Source organism: Electrophorus electricus, chromosome 26, assembly GCF_013358815.1.
Source record: "Electrophorus electricus isolate fEleEle1 chromosome 26, fEleEle1.pri, whole genome shotgun sequence".
Lineage (NCBI taxonomy): Eukaryota > Metazoa > Chordata > Actinopteri > Gymnotiformes > Gymnotidae > Electrophorus > Electrophorus electricus.
Genome location: NC_049560.1, coordinates 3,973,023 through 3,990,277, shown reverse-complemented (window position 1 = coordinate 3,990,277; position 17,255 = coordinate 3,973,023). Strand labels below are relative to the sequence as shown.

Below are 17,255 nucleotides of genomic sequence, written 5' to 3'. Positions count from 1 at the left end.
GATGTTTCCCAGCTTTGCCTGATGCATGACTGCAGCTACAGTGAGGAAGTGTGTGTCAGTGATGGGAGCCATTTGGTGTAAACTAAATCAGATTAGTCTCTGCGCTCCTCTGGTGCTGTTGCACACATACTGCGCAATGTATTATGTGTGAACTAGAGGCTGTTCTCTCTCTTGCCTCCTTATTCTGGATTATCTCGAGAAGATGACAGGTGCCTCATGGTTTCCAGATTCAACTTTCACTTTGGATATATTTCGATCATTGCCTAGTTATTTAATACTAAGCTTTTGAAGAGTTTGAAGAACAGTCTGAAATTATTATTAGTTTGAAGAACAGTCTGAAATGATTACAAAAGCACAAAAATTCATCAGAGAGCTTTGTGAAGAAGACATCTGAAAGCATCCACATGTTCTTCGGCACATTTCAAGGGAATAACAGTCTTACACTGCTGTAGCCGCATGACCCAGATCTGTTCCCCGTGTCGGAGCTGTCCCCCAGATACAAACACTGCAGCCAGCGGCGAAACTGCCTGCATGGTGACGCAAGAAGAGCACAGGGTACAATGAGAGACTTCATGCGCAGACACATGCCTCCACTATCAGACCACTCTAATCACAGTCCATGGGCTGACAGAGCAACCTCCTGCACACACACACACACACACACACACACACACACACACAAGAACAGTTGGGAAATAGAACCATGGCAAACCAAACAAGTGTATCCAAAGCCCCTTACCAAAAAGCAATGCAACTATTGTATTACATATATGGCATTTTACTGATGCTTTTATCCAAGGTGACCTACGAATATGATTGAACACAACTTGAGGGCATTGCTCAGACATGCAACCATGGTAGGGCTTGAACTGGGAAGCTTACACCTACTGGCAGAGGGTCGTAATCACTGAGCTACCATTGGCCATTAAGGACCCCTACTGTTTAGGCCCATTAAAGACCAGGATTGTTTAACGGCATTTTCGTGCAAGCAGTGATAGTGATTAAAGTGGACACAGCAAAAGATTTTAGAGTTTCGTTGTTTCATTTATGAAAAATATTTTGGCCATTATTAATGCATTTTGGAACCAGAATGTTAAAACCTAGTAAACATTTTTAGTCTGTTTTTTATCACCAGTTCTAGAGGGTATTGTCTATTGTTCAGAACGTGTACCAGATTGGAACATTGCACATTTAAGATTTTTTTTAACTTAGCCTGTTGGAGTAAATTAGTGTCACATTTTCAAAAGTACATGTTTTATACAGAAACATCCTTTACTGAATGTTAGAGACCCTTGATAAAATTGCCATACCATGCATTTTGAACAGTGGAACAGATATGTGACTCTATGTCTGCCAGTGTTATTCCAGGTCAAAACTGTTTTGAGTACACCCCAAAAAGCAATATGTGAAACGACACACACGCCACCAGAGGAGAAAGCAGGGATTGGCTGCAGGAACATCATGCGGAAACTCCTACTTATTCTCCAGCTTCTTCTGAAGGCAGAAGAAACTCAGTGTGCTGGGAGATTGGACAGACATCTTACACAAATGTCTCTCCAAGCTTTAAATCACGTCTACAGCCCTGCTAGGACTACACATGAGTTACCTAAGCAAGAGAGGATCAAGATGTAATTTATTGCTCTTGTTCACCCAAAAAGGCATTCAGAATATGAGAAGTAATGTTTTTCTAATAACTGTGAGGCCTAGCAATGAACTGACATACAGGTCCTAATATGCATATATAGGATGACCTAATATAGAAGTGTCATAGCTCTTTCTAATCTACATAAATGACCATATTATGTCAAAACAGCCTTGGGTTGTTGGTGTTGCAAGCAGTTAACTGTCCAGGCAAGATTCAAGAGGCTAATGAAATGCAGTTATTGTGAAAAGGAGATTTGTCATGTTCAAATAAAAGTAATATGAAAGGATAGCTACCCGGTGTAACACAGATTATGTGGTTTCTTTCTCTTGTGAATAACTAAATAAACACATAGAGCGATTAAAGTCATCTGGAATCATATAACAGACAGGCAGACAAGGGAAAGATGACCCCAAGGCAAATGAATAGTTTTATTTTCAGTGAGGTAAGCAAAAGCGCCACCATGTGGCCATTTAAGCTCTTCTCATATAATACGACCGGGTTGAGTTTCTGGGTGTGGAGTAGCCAGTGATTTTCATACTCTTGTTTCATACTCTTATTCTCTGCTTCCTTCTATGCAAGCTGTTTTCAAACTGATACCACAACTGCCAGAGGGTACCTGGCTTCAATCATGGTAAAAGTGTGAGGACTGATCATAACTGACAAACATTCAGATAGAAGATTATTTCATTATTTTAACCGTTATTTTTTATGACTTACTAGGTTTTTATAATATAGCTGAATCAGCACAGATGTTCTGTCAGGCTGGAATGCTGCATCTAGGAGTTCTGTGCACCAGAATAAAAGTACCCAGAAGAGTAGTCAAGTAAGGACCAAACAACTCCTTTAATTGTATTTTGCTTGAAAACTTGGTGACAAAGATAAACACGTACATGCATAACAAGGCAAGCTTATCACAGGAACAGACACACACACAGGGGGTAGATTGGAGGAGCAAAACCCGTCCCAATATGTAAATAAAAAAACACCAGTAACCAAGAGGGCAACTGCAAGGCTACACAGTGTGAAACTGGCTGTCCTTTTCAAACATGACGTCTTTGAAGCAGTAAATAGTGTTTTCAGTAGTGCAATCTAGCAGAGTTTCCTAAGTTATATTTCTGATTGTGAGGTTACAAGTGTCATACAAATCTGACTATAAAAGGTTTCCCAAAACCATATTAATCACCACATTGTGTGCATTAAGTTAATGTTCCAAACCATTCAACAATCAACATGATTCTTAGACTAACGCTACAAAGTACCTTTTTGATGATCAAAAAACAGATTTTAACCTGGTGGAATGCTTGCACCAAGCTTGCTGAATTTTAACTTTTTTAAAAACACATTCACATTCTTTCATTTCTTACACTTCATAGGTATATGGCAGAGATTTGATCATATTTGTAACAACCAATAACAACCAACTAAACTAAATAAACATACAATCAAAGAAAAGCATAAACATGCAGGCTTTTCTTTAAGCAATGGAAGTTAGGTTAGCTAACTGTAATGACCTACTAATCTGTAGGCATTACATTTCTTCTCAGATATCAAGAATGACCTATACAGTTATCATAGCAATCTTTATGATTTGAAAGCAGATTCAAAATGCCAAAGGCATGTCATGTTCATTCTGGGACAGGCACATAGCTTTATACTGTTAACACTATGAGGTTTTTTACTTGAAGATCATGTTTTTATGGTTGTTGTGAGAGTCTGTCACATATTTTCCAATATGGACAACATTCACTTTGTGGTTATGATATGAATAGAGTCTGTTGGACTGATTAAATGATGTAATTTACCCAATGCTTTTATCCACAGTGAATTATTATTATGACTGAATACAACTGCGAGGGTTAACAGGGACCTGAACTAGCAACCTTCCGATTACTAATCGAGTACCTTAACCACTGAGGTCAAACAAAACCTGGAAAACATACCTTGGTAAACTTCAATGATTTAATTTCTTCTGACCAAATACATGATTTTTTAAAAATGTCTAAACATATCAAAACCTTCTTTGTTTATTTAATCTCTTTCTCAACATGAGCTAAATTGACATTGAGTTTTTTGTGGTTCCTCTCTGACTTTTTCCACTATTGTAATGCCTCATGGCCTCCTTCTAATCTGCATGAAATCCATCCCCTCCTGGCCTCTGAGAGACGGGTGTATAGTGAGAGAAAGTCACCAGACACTAGAGACCTGTGGGAGAGCCTCTGTGATACAGGAAGATCCGCTGCTGTAGTTCTACACAAACATGCGTGAGAAATCTAAGCTCTCATGTACTCTTTCAACACGGACTGCAGAGAGGGAGCATCCTTAAATAAAAGGACGAAAAAATACTGAAACAAATTGCACTCAAACTTTCCATTTGGAGCATTCTGAATTTGTGAGGTAGAAGATTATAATTTAAGATTATAATACTATCATAATGACAGTGAGAAGCTGTATGAGCCCAGGCTAAACAGGAGATGGCAACTTGATATGTAACAGTTTTAAGGTTGGTCGGCACCCTGGAATGTCAGGTGAGAGAGAGAGACTTTGTATTCACAAAGAATCTGCTTCTACAGTATTGACTACCCCCTTCCTGCAATACGAGCATTACAACCTGCTGAGCAAACACACACACACAAATACAAACAACTTATACAAATACAAATAACTTAACAACTCATACAAACAACTTATACTAGCAACACCATTCGGTTAAACCAATATGTAATGTTACATTAGTTGTATCACAGAGCAGGTCCATATTTTGTGGATCTTTAACACATCTACAGAATAAAAAATAAAAAATTACGTTTTCTCTTTGTTTAAGCACTGCTTTATTTTATTCCTTATGATTATTTTAATTTTGGAAGCAGTTTTGTGAGGTATAATGGCAAGTAGGCATTAATAGCCAGACTGTACAATTTCCCTTTGTTTGATCCTAAGTGATTCAAGCAGTCAGACAAACAAAAGATCAGAAACACAGAGTTGAAAACATTTTTCAGGGGGAAATGTTGCCGAAAGCTCTTGCAAAATTTTAACTGCCTCCCTCTTTTAGCATATGCCATTCAACAACTTAAAAAAAAAAAAAAAAAAAAAAGGTTTTTATAGAAATTGTCCACAACCCTTAATAATATGTGAATGAAAATGTGAATGCAGCACTACGGATGATCGACACTGTGACCATCACTGAAACAAACCAGCTGATATACACCACAGCAGCAATAATACTTGAGGTGCTTAGCTACAAGATGAACATCATCAAGGAGCAGAATCTTTTGTGGAAAAGGAGGTTGGAGGCCAAGATAAGGACAACATGGAGAGAAGTCAGCCAGCTATCAGAACTGTAGAAAGGCGTGATGAAGGTACCTGAGAAGTACAACATGCTGTCCATACCCGAGGCCGTGGAGCCTGCCAAGCAAAGGTTAACATCTCTGGCTGCCTGCCAGAAGAGGTACACATGAGAAGGAGAAGCCAGGAGAACAAACAAGACCTTCTCCCACGAGCCGTCAAGAAAGTACTTTCAGTGGCAGGGAAACTGCGTTAGAACATACCCGCCAAAACTGGAGACTGAACAATACTGGAAAAGCATATTGGAGAAGGAGGTATCATACAACAACGCCCAGTGGTTAGAGAACCTGAGAAGACCCCAGCAACCTCTCTGAACAGGGTCCAGTGACCATCATGCTAGCAGACTTCCAAGAAAGGGTCTCAGGTATGAAGAGCTGAACAGCTCCAGGTCCTCATATGGTCCCTGCCTAACTGCACTCCATGAACACCTTAGTTGCACAAATGAGGGTCATAGACAGAACCCACCATCCGTTAGGTGAATAGGCACATGGCTCAATACAAGAGCGGGGTCCAGAAAGGCACTGGCAAGAACAGCAGGAGAACCAAGCACCAGCTACCAGGGGATAAAACAGTCACTTGAGACTGTAAGACCAGACAGACCAACCTGTGCACTGTCTGGATGGACTACAAGAAAGCCTATGACTCAATGCCCCACACATGGATCCTGGAATGTCTGAAGCTGTATAACATCAACAGGACTCTAAGAGCCTTTATCAAGAGGTCAGTGGACCTGTGGAAGACGACCCTAGAGGCCGCCTTCAGGCCAATAGCATGAGCGACCCTCAAGTGTGGGATTCACCAAAGGGATTTACCAGGGAGAGCTACTGTTCTGCAGTGAAATACTCAATGGCTACAGATACTGGCTATGGAATGGAGCAAGCATCAGCCACTTCCTCTGCACGGATTACATCATGCTGTAGGCCAGAACTCACTAATCCATCTCACCAGAGCAACGACACTGGAATTTAATTTGGACCGGATAAGTGTGGAATCATATGAAATCATTCACATTTGCACACTGATGTTCAGAACAATGTGAAAGAAGCCAGTCAAAGCAGGTTGCCTGAGCGGTTTTTTGGTTTGTTTGTTTTTTTCCCACTCACGCTGCGACTCGCCGGACGTGGTGACGCCTACGCGCCGCGTGTGTACGTGCTCGTCCTCGCTCACGTCAGGATCAAATAGAGGACGCTGAACGGCTGGGTGCCAGTGCCGAGGTTCCGGCTGTCGGTGTCGCTGCTAAAGTCGGGGATCGGTTGCGAAGGCGACAGCGGTGTTTTAGTGTTTATTTAAAAAATAAATAAATAATTAAGAGTAGATGGGAACCAACATGCAGTTGGTGTGGGGGCTTGTTGCCCTTTTTTGTTTTCACCGCACCGCTTCGCGAACAGGTGAGACTGGCTAATCTTTCGGGCCACATCGTCGGCTATCGTATATTGGCTGTGCTTTCCTATTCTGTCGTGTGATTCTAACATTAAAGTACGTTGACATTTTCTGTTGGGTGGCGTTAAATGAAGGTACATCGCATTTGTCATGACTTTGTTAGATGTTTCATGGTAAGATGGCTAAATATCTTCCTCGCTATCAGTCTTTAGCTAGCTAGGCCGTGAAAATATTGCTTGCTTGCTAACATTTCGAAGCTAACTTTAACTAGTATGCTAACCTAGCTATCTAAACAGCACAATTATTCATACAAGCGATCTACTTATCTAGCTAACGCTGCCTTTTAAAGAAAATCACTTCATTTCATGAATGTTTTTGAACTTGAATACAACATTCGCGTTTTAATTGGCTAATTAGCTATCTAGGCGCGCCAGCTATCTGAGCTGTAAGCTAAAATAGCGTTAGATGTGTTGGGTTAGTTCGTTGGTTAAAATGCGACGTAGTGGTAACTGGTTTCCATCCATCTGAGCTCTAATCTAGTAAACCATGCCAGTCGGATTAATCGTCTAATCCTACACTAGTATGTTGGGTAACACTCGGAATTCATTTTTTATACTGTAATTCCGCGTGCTTGCTAGCGAATCCGCCCTAGCCGTAGTTTTTGTTTTTTATAACATGTTGCACCGAAGCCTGTGTAAGAAAAAAATCAAAGGTAACCGCCTTGATTCACACAAAATTGGCGTTTAATTGATTTAGTAGTAGTAGTAGTTATAATAATCTTATTATTAGAATGCTAGTTAGATAGCTTGGCTTTCTAAGCAAGCTAGTTGGAGCGAGTGACTGAGTACATACCTTCATGAGGTTTACGGGGGAGGATTATCATACATTTAGGTATCTGGCTACATAACATGTTCATCTTATTTTACACACAGTTATCTTGGCGTGGTGCTCTTAATTAACGTGTGCCGGCTTGCGGTCAATTAAACCGGTGCGGACCAGTTTGCTTTGCACGTCGCCCCATGCGTTGTGGGCGACTGTGACATGCCCTTTGAAAACGCCTTGTGTAACAGTATACGCAATTCTCGTGTATTTCACTTTTGAAAAATTGTAAAGTTATTACACAAGTTGCCAGCAGTGTAATTCCGTCAACGCGCAGAATTCGCTAAGTAAATTGATCTTTGGAAATTAAATGCGTGAACGTTTCTTATTCTTGAAAAAGAACAACTTGGCTCTTAAATATTTTTCATGTATCTGTTTGCATCAAGGGAATCACATACTGTAATTTATTTTCTACCCAGTAGCATCTGAAAGAATGTCAGTTCCTGTTAATCCTCACCTAATCATCTTCAGGTTTGAAGATAGAGTACAGAACACAGCAGGGGAGGTCGTGTTCTATTCCAGACATCTTGGGTAAACTTGCACCCAGACCAACAATGCAGTTAAATGGCACTTATCTATGTTTTGGTGTAAGATACCAGTGGCTTTGAGGTCTGTCATTTTATAACTTTTTTCCGGACCAGCAACATCTTTGGCTGCAGTTCTTTAATTGCCCCCATTCTACCCAATTTGTCTCCACATTCAGGATTATGTTCCTGGAGAATACCCTGGAAGGCCGTGGCACCAGCCCCAGTGCTGACTTGAGCTGTAGCGGTTCTAAATCTGAATTAAAATTAGATTTTCCCCAGAGCCTTCCGTCTTCTGCTCAGCACAGTTTTGAAAATTGGGTTAGCAAGAGCATGCAGGTATTTGTCCACAGTTGAATAAGCTTCATACATTTTCTGTTAGCCTGACAATTTCCTACTGACTGCTAGTTTGCTTTCAAAATGGGATAAAATGCCCATGGAACATTTTTCATTATGTTGTTGGGTTCGTTATGGCTGCGCGTTATTGAGAGCCTTCACAAATGCATATTATGTGGTGCATTTTTGAGAGCTTGGTGTCATGTATTTAGATTCAAGTCTTATATCCTTGGTCTTATTTTTGATCTCTCCATTGTGTGCATGGTGAAAATGGCTGTTAGACTGACAGTACATTGTCGTACATTTTGTTTCTTGCTTGATTGGGTTCATTTGCATGACTGAGGTGTTGGAATGATTTGGTCAGTCATAAATTAACTTTGTAGGGGAGGGGAAGCTTTGTCTTGTTCAGTACAACAGTAAGTTAACTGCTCATTTGCAGACATTGAACCCTGCATGCTTGGAAATTCATCAGCCCATGGTGCCAGTCACCCTTTAATTTAACCATTGTAGTTTCAAACACAATTTGCACTTTGATTCACAAATCTTGGATCTCAACATTGTGATGGTAAGTTTGTCAGGTATCAAATTCAGTTAATGTTGTGACGGTGACCTTTTGTGACTGTTGAATGGCTGCTGCACGTATCGGTTTAAAAGGCAAATGATATTTAGAGCAACAATCGTGTGTAAGCTTGTTCTGATTTTACTTGTTGGACTGCTCTGAATATAATCAAGCATGTCTTATATATAGCCCAGATTTCACCTGAGAGATGAAGGAAAACTAGGGTGTGCTCCAGTGGCTTGTTTTCAGACAATGTACAGTTACCGTTTGTTTTAAGAAAAAACAGACCCTCTTCAGATCTAAGAGTTCTCTGCATCGATCCTAAAGACTCTTTGATGTTAAAGTTTTGTTTTTTGTCTTTAAAGAGGATACATATGCTCCCAGCCAGTCTGCTCATTGTTCTTAAAGTAGAGGTCCATTGTAATGTCTCTATGGGGGTTTAGCATTGCCTCACCTCTTGAGCACAGATGGAATGTTGTTCAAGTTTCTTTAAACCTGTAACAATTACATGAGTCTAAACTACACCATGGTGTTGAAACTTGGGAATATTATATTCAAAATGAGCCATTATCAAAAAAATAACAATGTTTTGATAAAGTTCTCATCCTTCCAAGTCATGTTCAGCTAAATTCCATCGTGTTGAGCACTCTAAATGCCTTCCTAAGCTGTTCCCATTCCTGTTCAGCATATGCTCCTACTTTATTTTAAATTTTTTTACATTTATTTAGTCTTTCTACCGATGTAAGACAAGTATTTGGTCTTGCATAGTGGTGCCCAAAATCAAACTGCTTTGAAGTTGCACCACGCACTTTTATTTCCTCCATTCTAATGCTCTTATTTCTTTCCCTTTTTTCCATCCTTTTCTTCTTTCATCTTACCACAACTCGTTTCATATCATCCCAACAAATTCTCTGCCCTTTAACTAAAATAAACGGAACGCCTGGTCACTTGTTCAGCTGGCTTCATAAAGTCCCCGATGTCTCAGGCGAAACTGGTGGGTTACAGTGCCACGTTGCACTGTGAGGCTATAGGTGAGCCCATCCCAGAGATACAGTGGTGGTTCGTAGAGGGCGAGGAGCCAGTTGAGACCGCCTCCCAGCTCTTTGATGGGGCGCGTGAGGAGCGTGTCCACATCAACACCACCTATGTCCGCCACGCTGCCAGCAGCCTTGCCCTCCGCAGTCTCGTGCTCAACGACACGGGCACGTATGAGTGCCGTGCCTCCAACGACCCCGACCGCAATCGCCCGAGGACGCCGCCCAAAGTCAAGTGGATCCGCACGCAGGCGAACATAATTGTGTTCAAAAGTGAGTGGTGAAGTGTAGAGAAGTGGCTGGCGCTGTCCTTCGTTATAGGACGGAGACCCCCTTAGATCCTGTTGCTGTCCATGCCATACCCATCCCGTGCTCCTTATTCCACAGGCTGCCGTCATGGTCCTCAGTCCTTCTCCTCTAGCTGTTTGTTAGCCCTCAGTGATCCTTTTCCAAATCTCATTTGCGCCCGCCCCCCCCCCCCCCCCCCTTTGCTTTTCGGTATTTCATTGCCCAGTGCTGTAGAAATGATTTACTTGGGGGAGATTTGGTTTCTAACACTGGCCAGAAAACACATGAAATGTGTGTTTGGCTGCCTGTGATCTTGCTCAGCCTCCACTTCATGCATCTGAAGTGGAAGCGTGATGACGTTAGCTGGATGTTCCTCCTGTGCTGCACTAGACGAGTGCTCTTGGTGCATGAATGTCTCTTCCCATTCTGTGTCTTGGCTTGCACTGCCTCTGAACCGTAATAATCCTGTAAACAGCAACTGCAGCGCGGCCTCATCAGTTTGGCAACTATTAACTGTGCTCTGTAGAAATTGCTGCTTGGCTGACATCCCAGATAATGGTAGTGTGGTTTTTCTTAAGTGAAATAAAGTGTATTCAAGAGTAAGATTGTTCTTTATTTATTTATTCTCTGACAGGCTAAAGTTGAGCTAACAACTGAGTAAATTATTTGGGGAACAAGTAATCAAACAATTAAACCAAATCATTAAGTTCTAGCGCAGTATTAATTTAAATTTGATTTCCCCTAGAAAATGTGCAAAGGGTTTGGTTTTGTTTGTTTTTTTTTGCTGACCTGAGCACATTCCTGCTTGCAAATCCATTTCTGATTTGTCCCATAACACAGACTGGCGTTTAATGATTGTTGGTCTTGTTCGTCCTACAGAGGCTCTGATTATGACCGAGCCAGCCGAGGTCAACAACCAGACCTCCGCTACACTCAGCTGCAACCTTACCAATCCGGCATCCGACATCAAGGGCCACTACTGGAGCAGAAGTGGCAAGATAATTCAGGACACCAAATCGACGAGCAGTTCTCCCCACACCCACTACACGTATGTTTCCTCCATACCCTCTCGCTTTAATGTGGGTCCTGAAGCGCAGTATTTCAGGACCACTCCGTCGTTCTTGTCGGGCTATGAAAGGCGAAACTCAGCCGAGACCAGCGCTGGCCAATGGAGGACGAGCTCTAAAGCCGTGCTGAGTGTCGGGCTGGGAACGCGGCATCTCTGCTGATCCCCAGGGAGGGTGAGCACCAACGTGCCGTCTTGCCTGTAGGACAGACTTGAGTGGTGGCAGGGATAAGCACCTGAGCAGCCCCACCTACTCTAAGCTCAATTCCCCACTAGAGTGAGGAGCGGTGTGCGCGCGCGCTGTGGTGCAAAACAAGTCCGTGGTTGACTGTCAGTATCGTGGCAGCGTGCCAAATGGAAGCCATTTATTTATTTTTGGCCCACCTCCCACTCGTGTTCTGCCAGAGAAAATGTATTTTGTTTCGTCTATCTCTAAATGTATTGATGTGTTGGGGCGTGATTGTTACCGGATGAGGCTGCCGCTGCAGCTGGGCGTAGGCCGATTTGTAGTCCTCATTTTTCTAATTTTCACTTTTTCCCCTCTCTGCAGCATTACGAAGATTGATTTCCACTCTGCTGGAATATACGCCTGTGTGTTTTTGACTGACCCACCTGTCGAGGAAACAATTGAAGTCAGGAGTAAGAATATTTGACTGGGGTTCTGTCTTGTATCGCACAGAACAGCATAATGTTTGTTGATGATCAAAATTATACTGAATATTAAATTAATCCATATTAAATCTAACAATCCTAAACATTTAACTTTACTCGGTGTCGGTCAAAATCAGCGATAACTTTTTTTTTTTTTTTTTTTTTTTTTTTCTTTTTTCTTCTTAATAGATTTCTGTACATTTTTGCAGTTACCAGCATTTTGTTCTCTTCCTCAGTTCCTCCTCATGTTTCGGCCTACAAGCACTCTGAGAATAGTAATGAGAATGACATGGCTTCGCTCATGTGTATAAGCCATGGCTACCCCTTGCCAACTGACTGGAAATGGTACAAGCTTGGTAAAACACCTACGGACGCTAAAATGGTATGGATGTTATCTGCACTGTACACTGAGACTGATGGAAGCGGGGTGGGGTGTAGGCAAGGTATATGTAAAGGCTTTTTGCATTTCCACTTGTAGAATTTTAGTGGCATTGCAAATCCCAAAGTAACCAGTTGCAAGTTTCTAAGAAGAAAATTCATTTTGTTCTGATGCATTCTTGTGCAAAGTCAGCACATTGCAGATGGTCATTGCAAGCATTTTTAATGTCAGGTAACCAATAATTTTTATTTTTTTTCCTTCAATCACCATCAGTTCATCATTAATGGCACTGAGAAGTACAGGATCAGAAGCACACCCAACAATTCCACACTGTACATCGAGAACCTGGACATCAACGAGGACATGGGTGAATATGAGTGCATAGGGGAGAATGACTTGGGAAGGCACATGGATAAGATCCACCTGCGTGTGCGCAGCCGCCTGGCTGCCCTGTGGCCCTTCCTCGGCATCGTGGCTGAGGTCATCATCCTCATCACCATCATCTTCATCTATGAGAAGAGGAGAAAGCCTGATGAGATTAATGACGGTACATGCTGAGGCCAGTTTATCAAACCGTTTTTGCACCACACAATGTATGCAAACTATAGATGATCAATATATTAAGTTTTTGTTTTGTTTTTTTTGTTTGTTTTTTAAAGTGAAGTGTTAAGGATTTGTCTCATTTTGCATATTTTTGTTTTGTTAAAGTATTTGCATTCTTGATCTTAGTGAGGTCTGTTTTATATTATTTATGTTTATTTCTCTGTTTGCTGCTGCTTTTACGTTGTGGTAAGTGCTCAAAACTGCATGCTGGGTTGGAGTGGTTTTACTCAGGCTAGGAACATGGAGCAAAAGTTTGACATTGCAGTAACGCTTCTCGCATAGAGTTGGTCTCTCCCAGACTTATTGGAAAAAATGAACAGCTCTTTCACTGGTTTGGGGGGGGGTGGTGTCTGGTTGCAATCCAAAAAAGAAGCACAGGGGTCAGTGACTTGTGATTCTATACATAGCCAGTGAAAGGGTTGGTAAAGTCTGACCTGACCCAGGCCAGATTTGGTTTTCTTTTGTCCAAATATTTGGTGAATTAACCAGGGTAATATCTGAGGGGCTTTGGGACGTTTAGTGCCCCCATTTTGCATGCTCTCCATCATATTCTCATTGCATGAGGGACTTCAACTCAGAAACTTCAGCCCTTCAAACCGTCCAGGTGCCGAGTGTGAGCCCCTGGGGTGGGTGGGGGTAAGGAAGGAGCAGCCTCTTCAGATCTCATGTGGGCCACTTGTGTGAATTAAAGGGTGTCTGTTCTCTGCATGGAAAACTTACACTGGGTAAAACTTTCTTCATATGTGATCAAACATGTTGCATGGTAATCTAACTGCATTATATTGCATGGACCATTTAATAATAGTGTTTAGATTATGCCACAAGGATCCTAATGGTATAGTCGTTTACTAGGATTAGTTGCTAATGGTTATTTTCAAGAAGTTATGAAGTTTGGCTATGGTGTTCTGAAATTCACCTTGTATAAATTATTCGCGAAGTTGAGTGGTGACTGCCGAATGCTTTTATGCTGAGTTTAGTCAGAATCTTGATGATGGATGTGGCTCTTGCATGGGAAAATTCTCCTTCCAACCCTAAATTGTTTTTCCCTATGTTTTCGATATCTGATGAATCTAGATGATGACTCAGGATCTGCACCATTGTAAGTGATAATTAAATTCACATTCTTGCCATCTTGTAGTCTTGAGCAATTTCTTCTAGAATGGTTGAGCAAAAAACTAACTGCTGACGTGTTTCAGGAAGAGCAACGCCGCTACAAACCACAAAGACAAGAACGTGCGACAAAGGAACTCCAACTGAGGGAAGGGAGCAGGTGAGTTGGATCAAAGTGAAAAGGCACCCTGTGTTCTCAGAAGGTCTCTGTTAAAACAAATCCTGATTTCATATTTTCTTTTAAACTCCACCTTTAGGTATCCTGATGACTACTAATCAAGCTACAAGAAAAGCATAAAGTTGCAGAGTAGCACATTACATGGTGTGCCCTGCAATTTACAAATAACTTTGTTTGAGAGTAAATGTCTTGAAGTATTGATTTCCCCCCCCCCCCCCCTTTCTCCCAAAATTAATCTGTATTGTGCTGCCAGCAAACATATTTTAAAGTGGGTTTGTGGGTGGGTGGGGTAAGGGGGATGCATGACTGTTCTTGATGTAGAAGTGTTTAGTGAAACCATTATAATGTGGGAATGAACAATTGGTGCTTTTGGTTTTTGCTTCCTCCAGTCCCTCATTACTCCAGCCTGGGTACTAAACTGTTTGTACTGGTCAGTTTTACTACCTGCTTTCTAGTCTGGAACCACGCATCTTTTCCGTCCAGGTTCACCTTTTTATATTTTTGAAAAGGCAGTTGGAGCAGTTTTATTAACAACTTTGTTCCCAGACTGGTGTAGTTCTGCATCTATTCTGAAGTATTCAAAAGTCTCTATAATCTGTTCACTGTGTAATGATGTGGGATTTGCTGAAGCTCAGTTTCTCTGGGTGTTCTCGATGTGTGCAACTGCTCAAATTTCAGCCAACCGCTCAATTTTTTTTTTTTTTTGCGTAGTAGTCGGACTCCCAGTGCCGTTAATTTACTCATTCACTTTGGCAGTTCTTTTTCTGTAAGCCTTAATGTTGATTATCTTCACTGTTGTGCTTAATTTTAGTTGTAGAAAGATTAAGTTAATTATTAATGCAGCTTACACATGAACACATGCCATTTTGCAGCCAATTAAATTGCACTCTTAATTAAGATTTTAAAATGCCAATTCTGTTTTGTTTTCCTTTTTTTTTTTTTCTGGACATAGTCTTGTTCCTGACTAAGGCTTAGTATAAGACCAGGCTTAAATCAGAGAGTTGGTTCATGTGGCTGTTCTGATGCCATGCTTTCAATTAAGGGGTAATATTAGCTATCAAGCTTCTAACACACATGGCATAAGGCCATTTTAAAAAGACCAAGTATGAGACACGTGTCCAAGGAGCAAATGGCACTCACGCAATTGCCCAAATATTTGACTAATGTTAAATAAAGGTGACATTTAATGGAGGTTTGTTTTGCTCAGTGCTCATTTAAATTGTTTCTGAATCCATACTTTCCGCCATATTTTACGCAGTTATTTAGTATTGTGATGGTGTGTGCCATTTCTTTAAGAGGCATGTTATATTAAACCTTGATAGACTTGTATAAATTATTTTCCTGATCAACATATTAAATCAGACGCTGTTAACTACTGACTTGCACACTCTGAATAAAGTTTGGTTTGATTTTAACATCAGGTTGGTCTGTGTTGTCAGTTATGCAGTTTTTAAAACCATGACTTGCATTTATAGACGATCTTTTGATTTGGTCATGTAAGTTAAGGTGCATGGTGCTGGAGAGACGGGGTAAAACTCCACCTTTTGGTCTGTCCTGTAATGCTGGTGTCCTTGAAGTCCTCATTTTCTAGCACATTGCTGCAAAGAAAAAATAAATTCTGTACAGTTGTTCGAAATTCAGTCCAACATCACTAACTAGATCAGTCACTGGCAAAAAATCTAGAAGGTGTGGTAGAGTAATAAACCAACAGACCCAGCAGTCACATGTATGCTGCTTATTCTGTGTAACTGAATAATTAACAAAAAGGGGCATGTTCGAAATAACAGCAGTGTGATGTTCAATTAGCGAGGTCGTTCATTCTGTGAAAACGGGTGTCAAACAGGTGGCCCTTAGGATGAAGGCAGCAGATGTTGTGCATACTGGTTATGGTGCATTTCTCTATTAAAAAAAAAAAAGTAAAACGGGCCATTCCAGACATTGTTCAGAAGAACAGTGCTGCTGTTTTGAACACAACTAGGTTGGTGGTAAAGCAGTTGCTAATTAAGATGACGGGAAATGGGGTGTGTGTGTGTATGTTTGATCTCCAAACGGGTGGGGTTTTTTTTTTTTTCTTTCTTTAATGCTCTTGTATATTAGCTGAGTAGAATCCACTACCCAGCCTTAATGATCCTGTCTAATGACTATTCAAGTCCTTTCTTGTAAAGGTGTTTCAGTGATGTGCACAGTAGCCAAGTGGTGTATCTCTTTTTGGACTTTAACTGGCCTTTTTTTAAAAAAAAAATAGAAGACGAACAATATACTCGCCAGAACCTGCTGCCCTCATGCGGTGAGTATATTTAAAGGTTTTCCTCCAACCTACATTCGACATGTTCGCCCACTTCTCAGACTTCACTGTGCCCACAGGAAATGACCGTGATCTCATCTAAGTGGAAAACCAGAGAGCTAACTTCGAACAAAAATCACCAGAAAAACTTCTGTAGCTGTGGACCAAAGCTTGGTGGTTGCCTAACCTAGAGGAAGCTTTCTTCTATTTAGGCAACCGTTGGCAAGGTTACCTTATCTATATGAAAGTTCTTTATTGTACATTTGTGGTATGGCTATCCTCTTCAATTTTGTCCATGTACTATAAAGGAACTTGTAACAGTAGTTTGTTGCCAATAGTGACGGGATTCTTTCCAGTATTGATGGGATGGGACATGGTGAGTTAAGATGCTGGGCTCTAATCCATGCATACAGCAGGGTAACATTAATATAGTTGTTAAATAGAATGTGGATTGTAGGTCAGCCTGTAGTTCACAAGAGGACATTTCAGTAACTACTGATTTTGGTCATTTCTCGTTTACTTCTGCCCTGGATACAAGAGATGAGAACAAGAATAGAAGGCTTCAGCAAGCACACATCCTATGCTACATCTCCGAACATGCAAAAAGCTAAAACGAACCAGTCATTTAGACTCCAATAAGGGTTGTGCAACTGTAGTGACTCATGTCAGCATGAACATGCTCGCTTGCATTAACAGCGGCCTCTAGTGGTGACAAGTGATACGATTTTGTTGTAGCCCTGCCACACTACAGCAGCACAGTAGCTTGTGTGCCATCCCATGCGGTGCTTTGCCAGAACTGCCGCTTACTTATGACGCCGTCATTTTCAGATGAAATATATTTACAAATAAAGGACAGTGTGTAATTACAACATAAATGCATATTGCACACGTGAATTACGATTTATTTCCGCAAGAGAATTGAGATTTTAGTGTTAATCACAGAAGACCTAGAACGAATGCTTCTACGTCCCTTTTCCCGTAACAGTCCATATTTGCA

The 17,255-nt window shown here is 41.2% G+C and overlaps 1 protein-coding gene across 3 annotated transcripts; it reads left to right on the top strand.

Moving 5' to 3' along the window:
• The first annotated feature begins 6,169 nt into the window (after positions 1-6,169).
• bsg (basigin) lies at positions 6,170-15,394 on the top strand. 3 transcript variants are annotated; one of them, XM_027008159.2, is made up of 9 exons: positions 6,170-6,375; positions 9,622-9,972; positions 10,867-11,035; positions 11,604-11,692; positions 11,941-12,086; positions 12,357-12,630; positions 13,761-13,785; positions 13,883-13,956; positions 14,054-15,394. In XM_027008159.2, exons 1-8 carry the CDS (start codon positions 6,303-6,305, stop codon positions 13,941-13,943), a joined length of 1,188 nt encoding a protein of 395 aa, XP_026863960.1. In that variant the 5' UTR covers positions 6,170-6,302; the 3' UTR covers positions 13,944-13,956; positions 14,054-15,394. The 3 variants fall into 3 exon arrangements, with proteins under 3 accessions (XP_026863960.1, XP_026863961.1, XP_026863962.1); XM_027008160.2 differs by having other exon boundaries at positions 6,171-6,375; positions 13,773-13,785; XM_027008161.2 differs by lacking the exon at positions 9,622-9,972 and having other exon boundaries at positions 6,175-6,375.
• Positions 15,395-17,255: the final 1,861 nt, after the last annotated feature.

Excerpts from the sequence above, each read along its gene's own strand:
- bsg (XM_027008159.2), top strand. The coding sequence starts at position 6,303 with ATGGGAACCAACATGCAGTTGGTGTGGGGGCTTGTTGCCCTTTTTTGT. Across the intron at positions 6,376-9,621 it reads CCGCACCGCTTCGCGAACAG|CTGGCTTCATAAAGTCCCCG; the intron begins GTGAGACTGGCT and ends TCACTTGTTCAG. Across the intron at positions 12,087-12,356 it reads CACCTACGGACGCTAAAATG|TTCATCATTAATGGCACTGA; the intron begins GTATGGATGTTA and ends AATCACCATCAG.